At 44.5% G+C, this 18,516-nt stretch overlaps 1 protein-coding gene across 4 annotated transcripts in view; it reads right to left on the bottom strand.

The window, feature by feature from the left end:
- Positions 1-18,516, bottom strand: part of epha7 (eph receptor A7) — a 96,285-nt gene that overhangs the window by 59,339 nt on the left and 18,430 nt on the right. For all 4 annotated transcript variants that reach the window (XM_041976064.1, XM_041976065.1, XM_041976066.1 and 1 more), the window contains exon 4: positions 15,356-15,511. In XM_041976064.1, the coding sequence (XP_041831998.1) occupies positions 15,356-15,511 (156 nt within the window). The remainder of the gene's footprint in view (positions 1-15,355; positions 15,512-18,516) is intronic.

Here is an 18,516-nt window from a genome sequence, read left to right as displayed (position 1 = left end):
AACACCTGAAGGAGCATTGGACAACTAATCAGGTTACCTGGCAACAGGTCAGTAACATGACTGGTATAAAAGGAGCATTTCAGAGAGGCAGAGTCTCTCAGATGGAAAGATGGACAGAGCTTCACCAATCTGAGACAAACTGGATATAAAACTGTGGAACAATTTCATGAAAACGTTTCTCAATGTAAAATTGTAAAGACTTTGATCATTTAAAATTCAGGAGGAATCTCTGTGTGCCTGGGACAAGGCTGGATGCTGGTGATCTTCTGCATTAAAAGCAGACATGATTCTCTACTGGAAACCACTGCATGTTTTCATAAAGACTTCCAGAAACCACTGTCTGTGAACACAGTTCACCCTGAAACCCACAAATGCAGGTTAAAGCTCCATCATGCAGAGAAGAAGCCAGATGTGAACAAGGTCCAGAACCAGCGTCTTCCGTCTTCTCTGGACCAAAGCTCATTTAAAATGGTCTGAGGCAAATGTCTAGAAGTTTTAGACCAACATCTGCTCCATCCAGACAACGTCTCTTTCAGGGAAGACCTTGCAGATTTCAGCAAGACGATGCTGAACCACATCCTGCATCCATCACAGCAGCATGGCTTCACAGGAGAAGAGTCCGGCTGCTGAACTGGCCTGCCTGCAGTCCAGACCTTTCACCAGTACACAACATCTGGAGCATCATGGAAGCAGAAATCCAGCAACCAAGGTCCAGGACTGTAGAGCAGCTAGAATCCTGCATCAGACCAGAATGGGACAACATTCCTCTCCTAAAACTCCAGCAACTGGTCTCCTCACAACCCAGACGTTTCCAGACATGTTAGAAGAAAAGATGCTACACCATGCTGAACATCACCCTGGAACTACTTTTTACACCATGCTGAACACCACCCTGGAACTACTTTTTAGACCGTGCCGAACATCACCCTGGAACTACTTTTTACACCATGCTGAACATCACCTTGGAACTACTTTTTACACCATGCTGAACATCACCCTGGAACTACTTCTTACACCATGCTGAACATCACCCTGGAACTACTTTTTACACCGTGCTGAACATCACCTTGGAACTACTTTTTACACCATGCTGAACATCACCCTGGAACTACTTTTTACACCGTGCCGAACATCACCCTGGAACTACTTTTTACACCGTGCCGAACATCACCCTGGAACTACTTTTTACACCGTGCCGAACATCACCCTGGAACTACTTTTTACACCATGCCGAACATCACCCTGGAACTACTTTTTACACCGTGCTGAACATCACCTTGGAACTACTTTTTACACCATGCTGAACATCACCCTGGAACTACTTTTTACACCGTGCCGAACATCACCCTGGAACTACTTTTTACACCGTGCTGAACATCACCTTGGAACTACTTTTTACACCATGATGAACATCACCCTGGAACTACTTTTTACACCATGCTGAACATCACCCTGGAACTACTTTTTACACCGTGCCGAACATCACCCTGGAACTACTTTTTACACCATGCCGAACATCACCCTGGAACTACTTTTTACACCGTGCTGAACATCACCTTGGAACTACTTTTTACACCATGCCGAACATCACCCTGGAACTACTTTTTACACCGTGCTGAACATCACCTTGGAACTACTTTTTACACCATGCTGAACATCACCCTGGAACTACTTTTTACACCATGCTGAACATCACCCTGGAACTACTTTTTACACCATGCTGAACATCACCTTGGAACTACTTTTTACACCATGCTGAACATCACCCTGGAACTACTTTTTACACCATGCTGAACATCACCCTGGAACTACTTTTTACACCATGCTGAACATCACCTTGGAACTACTTTTTACACCATGCTGAACATCACCCTGGAACTACTTTTTACACCATGCTGAACATCACCCTGGAACTACTTTTTACACCGTGCTGAACATCACCCTGGAACTACTTTTTACACCGTGCTGAACATCACCCTGGAACTACTTTTTACACCATGCTGAACATCACCCTGGAACTACTTTTTACACCATGCTGAACATCACCCTGGAACTACTTTTTACACCATGCTGAACATCACCTTGGAACTACTTTTTACACCGTGCTGAACATCACCCTGGAACTACTTTTTACACCGTGCTGAACATTTAGTTTCATCATCTGAGATGTTGAACTTCTACAGGGAATAAATTATGAGTTAATGGGATTCTGGTTTTACACATTCTACACAGAACCAGCGTTTTTGTGTTGGGGTTGTACATTAAACCATGTTACAGAACAAATAATGATGAGTTTATGTTCACATGAATCCATAAAAACAGATTTCTCCATGACTCTCAAGGTTTGAAAACAATATGACCAGAATGAAAGTTTTACCATCCAGTCTCCTTACATTATGTGTCAGCTAATCACAACTTATCATGCCGACATGGTCCAGATAGCACCCGCATGAGGAAAAAATATGTTTCTGTAAACATACGTGCCGCCATGTTGACCCGATAACAGCAAACCTTTCTATCTGCTGTTTGGTTCTGGGTGGACGGGCTGAAAGCCAGGGAGAGCTCACCGAAAGAAACGATGAAATTCTAAACCCTAAAAGGTTTCGCCGAGCTGATGGATGTTAACATTTGTTTGGGTACTTTACTGGTTTGTCACTATAAGTGACCTTTTCAGGATATGATACATGACAATAATAACAGCATGCCTCTGAAAGCAGCCTGCTTTTATTCACACTCTAAACCCAGCTAATGCTGTTTTACAGCGTATTCATGCAAGCAGGCAAACATGGCTGCTGATTCATCCAGATGGTCTGTGGACTTTGTTTAAATTGTCATTGTTAACTAGATAAAACCTGCAGCTGCTGTGTAAATGACTGAGACATGGCTGCAAATGCTTAGCAGCAAATTAGATGCCAGAAACAGTCAACAAGTCTTCATGCCTCGTGGTGGCTCCGCTCCGTTTCTTTGAGAAGATAAGTCTGAGTTCTCCAAAAAAAATGACCTTAAAGGCTGTCTCTCCTGCAGTACTTATGAACGCATGTTTCCAGCTTGAATAATCACACCTCTGTTATAACATTTCTCAACGTCCACCATCACAGATGAAGACAGGTTGCCTTTAAAGGTCCAAATAGTGACAGAGAAATTAGCTAGCATCATAAAACAATGAAAAATAAAGGGCTGCTTTTATCTTTCACATGCCCAGCTGCCGGCTTTTATGGTCCAGATGTTGATAGAAATAAACTCAGATGAGATTATACGACTTGTGCACTTTATGAATGTTATATTCTTTTCTGGGAATTCTGTTTTCTAAGATAATGTTCTATAAAGGGAAACTTCCAACTCATTAAATTTGTCACATTAACTAACAAAACATATCATTCATATGCATAAGACCAAAACTGCTATCATAATATTCTGGCTCATTAATACAGCACTTGTGTGGGTTTTTTCTTTCAGTTTAGAATCAAGGGCAAAACAGAGACATCCATATTCATGATTACTGGGTAAGATAAGAGACGGGCTGTGGACGGGGGAGATGAAAGAGCCACCTGTGGCAGGTGAAGTGGAGAGGAGTGACTGCCAATAGCACCACTCGACTTCAGCGCCGGCATCGACACTCAGCCGCTCTCCATCCTCCTCATCTACAAAGGGACGGTGTGACTCAACGCATACGCATTTAGAAACACATGCACATGTGCACCCACACCGGCTTCTCCTCCAGCCCTGCAGCACAAACCACCAACACGTTTAGTCTTCACGTTTCTGCAGCCTAAAAAACCGTCACGTCCCAGATTGCCATGCCGGATCAGGTGTCGCAAATCAAAGAGGAGCCAGAGAGAACAAGGCGAGACTGATCCTGATCGGACCAATCCCGATCGGACTGATCCCCATCAGACCGATCCTAAACCCGATCAGATCGATCCTGATCAGACCGATCCCCATCAGACTGATCCCCATCAGACCGATCCTAAACCCGATCAGATCGATCCTGATCAGACTGATCCCCATCAGACCGATCCTAAACCCGATCAGATCGATCCTGATCAGACAGATCCCCATCAGACTGATCCCCATCAGACCGATCCTAAACCCGATCAGATCGATCCTGATCAGACCGATCCCCATCAGACTGATCCCCATCAGACCGATCCTAAACCCGATCAGACCGATCCTGATCAGACCGATCCTGATCAGACTAGTCCCCATCAGACCGATCCCAATCCGACCGATCCTAACCGGTTGGTCTGATCAGGATTCTAAAGGAGCTGCTGTGGAGCAAAGAAGATTTTACAGCCATGCTCATCTTCATTAAATCAGTGTGTAAGACGGCAGAGTGGAAAAAATGTGTTGCCCCAACTAAAGTTGGACAAAACCCCAAAGAACGCAGTAGAAAGAAGCGTTCCTGCAGGAGAAAGATGTGTTCCTATAGGAGAAAAATTAGTTCCTGCATGTGAAACACTCCAGACCAGTTCCAGTTCATTGCTTCATGGCTCCTTCTGGGCTTTGACTAGGAAGCAACAGAAGAAGAAGCTGGTTACAACTAAGCTGTGCAGCCCTTCATTAGCTCTCAGCGCTCCACGTCGTGTCCTTTTGCATCAACACCGCTGTCTGAGCCCAGTTGAGCTGCAACCGTCTCCCAACTTAACTCTGTTGCCCCATTCCTCCTTCCTTAGACTTCAAACTAAACTCTGAGGTGAAGTCCTGCCTCGCAGCAGCAGTGTGGAAAAGGCTCATCTGACCTTCGTCTTTGGCCTTCCTTCTTTTGTGTGTGAATGGGTGAATGTGACGTATATGTAAAGTGCTTTGGATAAAAGTGCTTTATAAGTTCAGACCATTTACCATTCTTTTCCTTCTTTGTCAGTATGTTTAAAACAGTAAAAAGAAGCAGGTTTTCTCTCCATTTTGTTTTGGTATTTAGCGATGATAAACTGCAAGTACACACAAAAGAAAATTAACTCTTGCAAAAAGATAAAGGTGGTGGGGGGATGGATATAGAGGCACCAAATGTTGGCGTGGTAAGATGACATCATTCAGCTAAGTTTGTCTGAAAGCTCAGCTTTTCCCTCCTCCTGTGTCCTGGCGTCTCTTTGTGTGTTTGAATGTGCTGTGTCTGAACTCTGCAACATAAAACTGGTCTTCACCTGCAGCACAGATTTTCACCACATCCCGAGCCCTCCACTGTCTGCCCGTCTGTCTACTCATCCTTCTAGCTCAAGGGCTTGTCGCCCTCCCTCTTCTTTTACTTTTTTCTGTCTCTCACTCCCCCACTCTGTCTTATCTTTTCGTGTCCTCTCCTCTCACCCCTCCTCCCAGTCAAGTTTCATTTCACGGATTAGGCTGCCAGAGCCCGCACAGCCTGAAATGTCTCAATCACTTACTAGCTTCCCTCCAACTCTGTCGCTGTGACCAAGCATGGGTGATCGAGTCTGTCTGAGGAATTTTTTTTTCTTTTTTTGCTGTAGTGCATAGATGTGGAATCTGTGCATGCACAGTTTACAATATTTGCACGCTAACATGACACAGATTTAAAGGCAGAACTTGTATTTTTTGTGAGAAAAGGGTATCAGCTACTTACTAATAGTATAGAAAACAGCTTTTAGGTCATGTTTCAGAGCCCTTCTTCGCTGCATAGTTGTAAGACCTGAGTAAATCCAGGCTTAAGAGGGAAGAATCAGCTGCTTATCAGCCTTGAGAGGTGCTTGGGGCTAACTTAACCCTCCACAGCCTATTAGCTGGCCATGCTCTAATTGGGGAGTGGTGGAGAGAGGGGCAGCAGGGGTGAATGGTATTCAAATCGCCCATGAGGTAATCCTCACTCTACAAATGTGTGTTATGACCCTGTGACCTTGCCTCTAATGATGTGGCTGCAGCAGAACCTCTAAATGGGAAGACATGCCGAAGTAAAAGAGCTTGGAGGGGAGTTCTTTTGAAGCGGTTGTTGCTATAGTACCAAAATTTTCAATGCTACCTTACAGAATTCAACATGAATGTGCTTCACTTACACAATGTGTGCTACAAGCTGAAATCAGTTTCAACCTCAGTCTCAGCACAAATGTATGATGGCATGTGGACAGGAATGACAAATATGCTAAATGTAGCTTGGTCTGTGTAAGCAGTAACAATACACACATTTTGTGGTTTACCTCAGCTCCTGAACAGAGCGCTCAGAGACGTCAACGCATTTAACTGCTGAAATGCATGTGAAAAAAAGGCCAAAGACACACTTGATGGAAGGGTTGATGCTGTGTGATGCTGCATAGTGAGTTGTGGCGAAGCATTGTGATGCTGCATGGTGCTGCATGGTGCTGCATGGTGAAGCATGGTGCTGCATGGTGCTGCATGGTGAAGCATGGTGCTGCATGGTGCTGCATGGTGAAGCATGGTGCTGCATGGTGCTGCATGGTGAAGCATGGTGCTGCATGGTGAAGCGTGGTGCTGCATGGTGCTGCATGGTGAAGCGTGGTGCTGCATGGTAAAGCGTGGTGATGTGGGGTGCTGCAAGGTGAAGCATGGTGCTGCATGGTGAAGCGTGGTGCTGCATGGTAAAGCGTGGTGATGTGGGGTGCTGCAAGGTGAAGCATGGTGCTGCATGGTGCTGCATGGTGAAGCGTGGTGCTGCATGGTGCTGCATGGTGAAGCATGGTGCTGCATGGTGAAGCGTGGTGCTGCATGGTGCTGCATGGTGAAGCATGGTGCTGCATGGTGCTGCATGGTGAAGCATGGTGCTGCATGGTAAAGCGTGGTGATGTGGGGTGCTGCAAGGTGCTGCATGGTGAAGCGTGGTGATGCATGGTGCTGTGTGGTGATGCATGGTGCTGCATGGTGAAGCTTGGTGCTGCATGGTGAAGCGTGGTGCTGCATGGTGCTGCATGGTGAAGCATGGTGCTGCATGGTGCTGCATGGTGAAGCGTGGTGCTGCATAGTAAAGCGTGGTGATGCATGGTGCTGTGTGGTGATGTGTGGCGCTGCATGGTGATGCATGGTGATGCATGGTGCTGCATGGTGCTGCATGGTGAAGCGTGGTGATGCATGGTGCTGTGTGGTGATGTGTGGCGCTGCATGGTGATGCATGGTGATGCATGGTGATGCATGGTGCTGCATGGTGAAGCGTGGTGCTGCATGGTGCTGCATGGTGCTGCATGGTGAAGCATGGTGCTGCATGGTGAAGCGTGGTGCTGCATGGTGCTGCATGGTGAAGCTTGGTGCTGCATGGTGCTGCATGGTGCTGCATGGTGCTGCATGGTGAAGCGTGGTGCTGCATGGTAAAGCGTGGTGATGTGGGGTGCTGCAAGGTGCTGCATGGTGAAGCGTGGTGATGCATGGTGCTGTGTGGTGATGCATGGTGCTGCATGGTGAAGCTTGGTGCTGCATGGTGAAGCGTGGTGCTGCATGGTGATGCATGGTGATGCATGGTGATGCATGGTGCTGCATGGTGCGGTGTGGCGAAGCGTTGTGACAGGTGGTGGTGCTGCACGGTGCTGTGTGGTGATGCATGGTGCTGCATGGTGCCTCCCAAAGCCCGGACACTTGAGAAGGTTGAGGTTGTCCTTACATGTGCTGCTGTTTGTGAATCTTGTTTGGAGTGAAATGGTATTTATTTGCATGGTCTCATCTGATTACAGCATAGATGCAAAAACATGCAGTGATTTACATTGACTTTACATGTGCATGACCAGGACTGGCACAAAGACACCATGAAATACGGCGGATTATCATGCCCACACACAAAGCAAACAACTGCTCAAAGCCCCGCATAGGCCTCAGATCACTTACACGCCACATACGTCTGGCTAATCTGATCATATGCTAATTTATTTAGAAATATTTACATGATACACACTGAAAAAAAAGAAAAAAATGTCATGGCGTCTTTATTTTAACTGTACTATTCTGATAATTTTGTATGGGAATCCAAATTTTACACAAATATTTCAGCTGCTGGATGTTTACTGTTAAATGAAGCCAGTTTGAATCAAAATGAAACAGAAATGGAGCCTGTGGCTTATTCTTTTTTTTTTTTTTTTTTTAACTTGTCCTGTCCAGCATCATAGCAAGCAAAATGATAATCTGGTTGCTTTATCGTGCTGAACAAATTTGCTCTGCCAAGGGGAGGCCTATGGGTAAGGCTCCTCTTGATAATATGATTAATTTATTTATTTATTTACTTTGAATCACGGAATCTATGTAATCTTGCTGGACCTGACCGGAGGGGACAGAAAAAGATGGAAAATAGCAAAAAAAGAGCAAAAGGGAAAGAAGAAAGGAGACAAAAAGATCACAGACAGAAGGAAAACGACCCTTCAATCCACACCATCACCAGACAACAAACTGTTACACCTGTACATGAACACACCAGAAAATTTCCTACAACTTTTACAAAAGCAGAAACACACACACAGAAAAAAAAAAAAAAAAAACAACAAAAAAAAAACAGGGCTGCCAGTCATTAAGAGTTTTTAAATAATAACCAAATCAAATCAAAAAGACATAACAGCAACCAGATACTAACTCACAGGAAAAATACAATTTTTTTTTTTCTCCTCTTTTTCCTTTTTTAATAATTATCGCTTAATATTAAAAACCCACTAGACAACTCAGTGACTGTGTCAGCATGCAGAGCATGAGAAACAAGGAGTGATCAGTGATGAAGAGTGGTGAGTGAGATCATGCAAATGCGACCTCGCCTCCACGGAGGCCAGAGGCAGACCAGGGCCTGGGCCGGGCCCTCAGCAGCAGACCCGGAGCACCAACCCATGCCACCCCACCACAAAGACAACTCCAGCCCCACCCGAAGGGCAGCAGAGGAGAGCCCCAGCAAGAGCCCCCCACGGTCCCGGGGCACAGGCCCCAGTGGGCCAAGATCAGCAGCCGCCGGCCCCGCCAGGGACCGGCCCACCCAGGGCAGCCCAAGCGAAGGGCCCAGGACCCCGGGAGCCCAGAGGCGGCCGCCCCACCCCCCAAAGGCAGAGGGCCCGCAACATGCCCAGGAGGACCAGGCCCCCCCAGACAGCCACCCGGCGTAGGCCAGCACACACCCCGATGTTCCAGCCGCACAGCCCGGGAACCAGGGTGCTATCGGCCCCCTCCCCCCACTCCCCATCTACTTCAACCTGCACCCCATATAACCCCACACTCACCCTCCCCCGTGCCGCACCCACAATCGCTCACCACCACACAATCACGCCACACACAACCATCCCACTATGCCCAGTGGGGGACACCCCAGGCGGACCAGCGGACAGCGGGCCCCAACCCCCATAGAGCCAGCAGCCCACCAGCGCAGCCATCCCGGGACCCGGCCCCGGGGCAACCCCCCCCCAAGCCACACACAGGAGGAGCAGGGGTGTAAGAGGTCCCCAATACCCTCTCCCTCCCCGCTCCTGACTGTTTATGTAGTGTGTGTTGTGTGCAATTAAAATTGAGGGGCAGTGACTGCTATGAGCCGCGAGCCGGGCTACCTAAGTGGCCCCGCCCGCCATGCACCACATGCCATGGCCCCCAGGTGTTGTTTGTGTGTTGTGTTTCTTGTGTTTTGGTGTCTTGGTGCAATTAAAACTGAGAGGCGAGCAGCCACGGGGTGCATCCAAGGAGACCACTGAATGGTCTCCTCCGTTCCACCCCTCATGGCCCCACGCCTCCCAACTCCCTACGTGTGTGTGTGTGTGAGACAGAGAGAGCGGGAAGTAAGAGGGGTCCGGGGATGTACGTCCAGAGGGAAGCAAACTTCCCTCTGGATGATGAGCCTTTAGTGGCATTAGGCACCCCTGCTCCCCAGGAGGCCCCCCAGGGCAAGACAGGCCAGGAGAGGCCGCCCCCCACGACCGGGCCATTCAGGGACCGCAGCCAGTGAGCCGCCACCCACCCCCTTATTCTGACCTTCTATTCGCTAAAACTCAAGAAGTCACATCTTTGTTCTTCTTTTTTTTTAAGTTTAGAAAAGGCATTTACATAGAAGCCCGACGGGATTGAAATGCACAATTAGTCTTTACATCCAGAGTAAGTCTTTACATCTAGAATTAGTCTTTACATCTAAAATTAGTCTTTACATCCAGAATAAGTCTTTACATCTAGAATTAGTCTTTACATCTAGAATTAGTCTTTACATCCAGAATAAGTCTTTACATCCAGAATAAGTCTTTACATCTAGAATTAGTCTTTACATCTGGAATTAGTCTTTACATCCAGAATAAGTCTTTACATCTAGACTTAGTCTTTACATCCAGAATAAGTTTTTACATCTAGAATAAGTCTTTACATCTAGAATTAGTCTTTACATCCAGAATACGTCTTTACATCTAGAATTAGTCTTTACATCCAGAATAAGTCTTTACATCTAGAATAAGTCTTTACATCCAGAATAAGTCTTTACATCTAGAATTAGTCTTTACATCTGGAATTAGTCTTTACATCCAGAATAAGTATTTACATCTAGAATTAGTCTTTACATCCAGAAAAAGTCTTTACATCTAGAATTAGTCTTTACATCCAGAATAGAATTAGTCTTTACATCCAGAATAAGTCTTTACATCTAGAATTAGTCTTTACATCCAGAATAAGTCTTTACATCTAGAATAAGTCTTTACATCTAGAATTAGTCTTTACATCTAGAATTAGTCTTTACATCCAGAATAAGTCTTTACATCTAGAATTAGTCTTTACATCCAGAATAAGTCTTTACATCTAGAATTAGTCTTTACATCTAGAATTAGTCTTTACATCCAGAATAAGTCTTTACATCTAGAATTAGTCTTTACATCCAGAATAAGTCTTTACATCTACAATTAGTTTTTACATCCAGAACAAGTATTTACATCCAGAACTAGTCTTTACATCTAGAATTAGTCTTTACATCCAGAATAAGTCTTTACATCCAGAATAAGTCTTTACATCCAGAATTAGTCTTTACATCTAGAATTAGTCTTTACATCTAGAATAAGTCTTTACATCCAGAATAAGTCTTTACATCCAGAATTAGTCTTTACATCTAGAATTAGTCTTTACATCTGCAATGTCTGCTAAAAAAGAAAAACATCTACTTGTGTCACAGTTTATTGTAACAGCCAGCTTTCCGAGTACATCATGTTCCTCCATATTCATCTCCCAGCATCTTCTTCCACATATGCAGGATAAACCCATCCCAATACTCCCACTTTTACCCATCAACAAACACTGTTTTTCTACCTCATCACCCATCAAGAAGGAAAAAATAATAATTAGGGGTTGTAAATATATTCCATATTAAGTAAAATGAAACCTTTTCGATTTCTAGGATTATTCTGTACCAATCGCTCATTTGTAGATGATAACAGGTTTAAAGCTTCCTGGTACTGGATTTACCAGAGAGGCTTGAAGCAGCTTTATATCCCTCTTTAGCTCCACACACTACACGACCCAGATACAGGTTTCAAACTTCTGAGGTTTTTGAGTAAACTCTTTATTTGATGTGTTGTGAACATTCCTCCAATGCTGGTTCAATTTGGAACCCCAAAACCCATGATACTGTTTCCTTCCATAGAGGCAGGTTATCTCCAACTCTGACTTCATGTTCTTGTTTTATTTTTGATATGTAGCCTGTAAGTATTTTATAATATTCTTCCGCTGTTCCTTCCACTCCCACAGGTTGGTAGAAGACCGCTGAAAACTGCAAAATTCCCCCCAAGTCTACCCAGGAAGCCAGAGTGCTGCATACTTTTCCCATTTTTCTATTTACTTTCCATTTTACATGAAACAGTGCATTGTATGATCTTTTAAGATTTGAACTGAACCTAAATTCAGAATTTTGTGAGATTCTACTGCTGATGTGTCTGTAGTTCTGCATTTTCAATAACAATAATCCCAAGTTAGAGGAATCTGTTAGCGTTTGCTGCTGCTCTGAAATCTCCCCGCTGAGGACGAATAAAGGCTCCCTATCTGACCTCATCGTGTCTGTAAAGGTGTTTTTGTTGTAGTTGGGTCATGTTTATCCAAAAGTCTGATTTTAAACCGTTGTTCTTGGTTCTTTGTAATGCTTGAAGACAAACATCTTGCAACAGTGGCTCCAGCTGTATTAATGTGGATTTATTTTTTATTAATTTCATGTAACTAGACTGAAACTGGCTTGGTTGTGCTGGGAGATTCCTCTGCTGTAGAAATAAAAGCAAACTTGCAGCCACATTAGCCCCTCCTCTCTCTGCTGCTCCTTCACATTCCCAAACAACTCCAGGCAGGATGGCTCCTCCGACGGACGTCAACTTGTTGAGGTGGCACATTTTTAAGGGGGTGCGGCAGGGATGGTGGGGAGGGGGGCTGGCCGAAGCAAATGACTGCTCACAGATGCCCCTTTCAGCCCCTCGCTTGAACCAGCAGCGCTCACAGCTGTTGCATGATTGATGACCAACTCCCCAGCCTGTCAACAACTTCAGTCTGTATCTTTCCTCTAAAGAAGACGCCTCCCCAAGGCCACGAGCACACATCTCATCCCTTCAGATATTTGCATATGAATAGCCTGGACAAACATTCAACAAACAAAAGCATTTCTTCCCCCCGCCCCCTCTCGGCACATACCACATGGAAAACAATGTATTTGGAGCTATATTTTTGGAACATCTTCTCAGCATGTGATTTGGCTTTTCATGTCCCTACATTACATCTTCATCTTATTTCTTCTTAAATCCTTAATCTCTGTATGCCAGGGATCCATCTCGCTGTTTTGCTGAGGCCTATCATATGGTAGCTTTACAAACCTCTATTTAAAAAAGCTGTCAATCAAGCTATTTATTCAGGCACTGCAAATTCATTTTCAATTACTATTCACTCCTTGGCTGGATGAGGCATAAAAAGAGGAAATCACAGTGACTATTGGTCACACTGACTTAATCCGGCCATGAATGAAGAAATGCACGTACAGACGGGAACATAAAAACTGTGCTGGCAGAATCATGAGGACGGCAAACTTTTTCATACCAGTTGAAAATACATATTTACATTTAATGGTATGGGGCCATCGAGTGTAAACCCAAAGTTAATGAAAATGAATAATGGAAAGTGTGCATTAGGCAACTTCTGTAATTACTGTGCAGCTCAGCCAAGGTGATTACCCAGGAGGGAACAGCCAGAGGACACGGTGGGACCGGAACCTTCCATACTCGTTCTATGCATGCATGCGTGCGCCGCCCTGCATCAGCACGGGATGGCAGAGCCAAGCGCTAACATCCCGCTAGGATGGCTGGAGAAGAGTAATGCGCCTGTGTCTGTCTTCTCTCTGCTGAGAGTCGGCTAAAACAGATGAATGAGGCTCTGCAGAACGAAGAACACCGACATTTCTAACATGGCCGCAAATAAGGTCTTTATTTATTTATTTTTCTTTTTATTTCTTCATTTTTTATTTATTTGAATTTTTTTGATTATCTAATTATTTTCATTCTTATTTAATTTTAAGTTTTTATATTCATTTTATTCTACATTTAATTTTTCTAATGAATTTATTTTAATCTGTCGTTTGCTTGTTTTATTTATTTTAAATAATTTTAATTAGTTTTATTTTATTTAAGACACTTTTTTGTTTAATTCACTTGATGAGAATTTATTCTTTAGTTTATTTTTTATTTTTAATCAGCTGTTCCAAACTTCTGTGTCCGTTCTGTAAAACAACAAAAAAAAAAACAGACCAAATCACAGGCAGTGATGATACATTAAAGTTATTTGAAGATGTCCGGAGGTGAAGGTGTGTGTGGATGTGTGTGTGCGTGTGTGTGTGTGAATCACTACAGCGTGATGTATGGAATAAGTGATCGTGTGAACATCTGGGCGGCGGTGAGTCACATGACTGAGCATCTCTGCTTTTTTTCTCCAGAGGACGTCTTCGGAGAGATGGAACCACATGGCAGAGGCGCCACTCGGCTTCGCTGCCAAACGTTCCCGTGGTAACGGGCAGAATTGCAGCTAAAAACTCTCTGCGCCCCGACGTGCAACCCTGCTGACAGACACTCTTCTCCGACAGTGATGTAATCTGCTTTTCATTTTAAATGAGTAGGTGTGCCCAAACGTTTGCCTGGCACCATAAAAGCGGCCCTGGTTCTGTTTTAGCTTTTGGACAGAAAGGAAACGCCTGACTCTCTGGACCAGCGAACAAGCTGAGGGAGCAGTTGGAGACACACCCAAATACTTCCACCACAGATTCCTCAGGCAAAGCGAAACCACAGAATGTTGGAACGGAAACGTAGGAGATAGATGATCTAAAGATAACGTTTGTGGGCCTCCACAGCTCTGTCTTAGAGAGGAATAAATCACCTTTTTTTATCTGTTATAATATTTTTCCTTTTTTTCTGCAGCTACATTCTAAAAAGCACAAGCAACAGAGTGGCTAATGTTCAAACAGAGCTGCTGGCAGTGTAAATACACCTGTCTGCAGCGTGGGGGAATGAATGAAAACAGTTTTTGGGCAGGCAGAGACAGACATGTTCTCTGTGAGCTGCTGCATGAAAACAAAGAAGCATTTTTCACCTCGACTCCAAACTCCTCTCTAATTCTCTGATTTACTGCACAGACAAGCCGGTGCAATGCAACACAATCCCACTTTCTGCATAATTACTCTCCTGCAGCGTCTCCGTCTCACACACACGAGATTCAGAAATGACCTATTTGTGTGAACACAACCCACGATGTGGACTAGATTTTCACACATGCATAACTGTTTCAGTTCTTTTAAACCAACAGCTGCATGAGCAAAATAAATGAATGAACAGTTTTTCGAAAGGTGCATCAGAAACAGAATGACCTGCGGGTCTTTCCGCGGTCCTGTGACACATTCTGAGTGCAGAGAAGGCACACAGATAAGGTGCAGAGATTTCATTTAGAGGTCCTGTTTACCTGCTGAGATAAAAGCTGAGTGCCAACACCAGAGCCACTCCTTCACGCACAGTAGCTGACGGCTAAGTGGCCAGAAACAAAGGAAAGGAGGAGAATAAACAAAACAGCGGCTTTTTGAAATAAGCGTGTACATGAGCCCCCACCCGTTCAGACTGGATCCCCCATCCCTGGCTGCCATATAAGCGTTCCACCGGTCAGGACAAAGGGAGACTGCTGCGCGGCTGCCTCAGCTCGCCGAAGCTGCAATCTTTCAGACGGGAAATGGCAAATTGCTCCTCTCATCATTAGCAACCAGCTAAGACAGAAAACAGACACCCAAGCCTGCAAACATAATTACAATGACATACTGGAGGCAAAGGAACGGCTGTGGAACACATGTGGGGCTTTCATGTGACTGAACAGGTGTGGATCGGGTTCTGGACTGTGTCGCTCCCCCTCTCACATGTGGACCTGCTTAGAAGCGAGGGATCTGGGCTGTGTTTACGTAGTGACAGCGTGGCAGACTTACGTGTGCAGGCCACAGATGGAGGGTCAGAGAGTGCTCGGTAGTAGCCGTCCTCGCAGTCGCAGCGCCACGAGCCCTCGCGGTCGTTGAAGCTGTGCGCCGGACAGCGAGAGCACTGGAGGTCCTGGGACGAAGACTTGTAGAAACCACGACCGCATGCTGCGGACAGGAAGGAAAAGACCTGGTCAGGAGACTGGGTGCATCTTTAGTGTCTTTATTAACCCATAAACAGTTGCATTTTTCTTTTTTTAATCTACAGTAGAACCTGAGAACAGAATAGTACTTCTGCTTCCAGAACAACCCAAAATAAACTGACCCAAAGCTCTTTGCCTCATGTGGAACTACATCAAAATTAAAAATGTGAGTGACCAAATATGTTACAGTTTTATTATGCTCTGTGTCACAGTTTGTGGTGAAGACATGAGGACGTAGGACCAAGACACAGGACCATGCAGACAAATGTAGGAACCAGGAAGTTATTTCTAATAAAAAAAGGCAGGACAACCAGGAACTAAGGAAAAAAGACGGACAAAAAGCAGAACATAGACAACTGACTGACAACATCAGGACTAACACTGGCAGTAAAGACAGAAGTAACATGAGAAGCAGTGAACTGGTAAAAAACAAATGAAGCTAGGCAAGATCTGCTGACGAGCAGGTGTGGTGGTCAGCAAACAGAAACCAGGTGAGCAGGAAGTGGATACACAAAGGGATCGACTCCATCAAATCAAACAGGAAGAAAGACTAACTGGAATATAAATTAAACCCCAACATCTATCCACTGGCTACCCCCCTCGTCCATTGCTGGGTATGGAGCCTCTCCCAGCGGCTAGCAGGGTATCCATAAAACTTATCTTCAGACTTATAACCTTTAAAGCTGTATGTTTGTGCTCCAGAGAACCGATCCTGTTATCTATCCATACTAGTGACGTTTCTAATTGGAGATCACCTGAATCTTAACCCCTTCTTCACAAGTGTCCTTGTCTGCCTCCTGTCTGAAATGACATTCCTAAAATACATTTTTAACTACAAGGGTTGTATGTTCAATCTTGATCTGAAAATAAAGTTAAGATGAAGTAAAAATAATCTTTGAATCAGAAGACAGTAGCTGACTTTAGCTCAGAATTAGCAAAGTAATATCTGATGAAGTAGAAGCTAATAAAGTGGATCTGAGCAGTTTTACAGATGTTTTAATTCAGGGTGGAACTTGAACACGTTAATTATGATTAACTAATTACAAAAAAAATGAACGTGTTAAAAGACAACAACGTGGAACGTTTGTCATTGTAAGAGTTTCTGGTACACCGTTTAGACTGGTGCACACTGCAGAGCTCAGCTAACAACTTAGCAACGTTGGCGTAATATTTAGCGAGTTTTCAGACCCCTCTGCAACTATTTCAAAGAAGCAACTAGCAACAAATCTGGAGACATGTTCTGGTGTTATTGGAGACTTTTGGAAAGCGTCATCTCAATGACCAGTGCTATGGCCCCTCCCCCTTCTGCAGGCTCCTCCCCCGTCCATCAGCTTCCAGCTGCAGACCTGGAGACGTTCCCTCTGCTCCAGGATCAGACTGGAAGCTGCTGCTGGCTGATCCCGTCCTGGCTTACCTGCACATATTAATGCCCGTTAATGAAGCGTGTGGAGGAGAACATGCAGAAAGTTAAAGATCTGGAACATGTTGTAGACCCTTAACCAGAGAACAGCTGCAGCTGCTGGTTAAAAGACTTAAAATGACTCTTTACTTTTAGGTCTGTTCAGTTTGGACCGGGGATGTTTTCTATTTCTATTTCTACTGTTTGGAATTGAAATGCATTTTTCCAGACAGACTAGACCTGAGTTTATAATATTAATGTCTGTTATTTGATTCAATCGTCCACTAAAATCCATTTAAATAAAAAATAAATAAAAAAAATAATTTTTTGGGGGGGGGGGGGGGTGCAAATATTAAATTGCAATTAAAATGCGATTAATTGAGATTAATTAATTACAAAGCCTGAAATTAATTAGATTCATGTTTTTAATCGAGCCCCACTTCTAGTTTTAATACGTGTCCAGGAGGAAGTGATACATACCAAATGAGAGGAAGAGGTTGTAATATGTATTACAGCTGATGTAAGAAGTAGAATCATCTCTAATCTGAAATTCAACAGATATGTGGAACTCTCCTCTTGCCTTAAACCGCTGTATCCCAGCTGAGCCTGGTTCATGCAGGATCATTTTCACCCATGATCTCAGCAGTCATTAAAAATCTCTGAATGTCTCCAGGTGATATTAGTCCTGTGCAAACACGGTCTGAAAGAGTCACAGTTCCCATCACGAAGAGGGCAAGACAGAACAAACCACTGTGCTCACATCTTTGTGCAGTCAGTATTTGATTGAACCTGCCCTCTCAGGGTTCATCAAGCAGCCCGAGCCGTGCAAATCTCACGCTGGAGCATTCGCCCAGGGATAGATGAAAACCTGAGAGGAAAATAAAGAGGCTAGTTTTAATCTGATGAGCGCTCAGGTCAGCTGAGGGGTCTGACTTATTTAGACTGAGTCCCATCTGTGAGGGGATCCTCCATTCAGGGACAAGCACACAGACTTTTTGGTGTTTCACCTTTGTCCAAGTCAGTAAACAAACCAGAGCTGCTGATATGACACAAGATTTTCTCTGCTTGTGTGGGCAGAAAGCAGTTTAATATGTTCATAAAGTCCCAAAATATGAGATTTAATTAACTGATGCCAGACATGAAGAAAACAGACATGGTGAATCCTACTGTTTGTGGTTAGATAGCAGCAAACAGTAAGATGTCTATTCTAGGTGTGACTGTGTTAGTCTGAATGTTGGCTAATCAGTGCCGGCTGCCTCTGTGTGTGTGTGTGTGTGTGTGTGTGTGTGTGTGTGTGTGTGTGTGTGTGTGTGTGTGTGTGTGTGTGTGCCAGGACTGGTGAAAAACTGCAATCCAGGGCACATGATCTCCTCCACAACTGGCTGGAAATCCACACTTCTGCATGCAAACTATCAGACTATGGAGGAAATACATTTTTACAGAGGAAAGGAGCTGCGACTTTCACACTGGCTTCGCCTGATTTCTCATCCTGCTTTTGTCCTCATCATTGTTTTTTGATTTTCTTCACTCAGCTGCTCTTGTTGCAGATCCTGCAGCAGACGGACGGAGGA

The sequence above is a fragment of the Melanotaenia boesemani genome, chromosome 22, assembly GCF_017639745.1.
Source record: "Melanotaenia boesemani isolate fMelBoe1 chromosome 22, fMelBoe1.pri, whole genome shotgun sequence".
Classification (NCBI taxonomy): domain Eukaryota; kingdom Metazoa; phylum Chordata; class Actinopteri; order Atheriniformes; family Melanotaeniidae; genus Melanotaenia; species Melanotaenia boesemani.
Note: the sequence above shows the minus strand (reverse complement) of the source record. Positions and strands in the feature narration are given on the sequence as shown.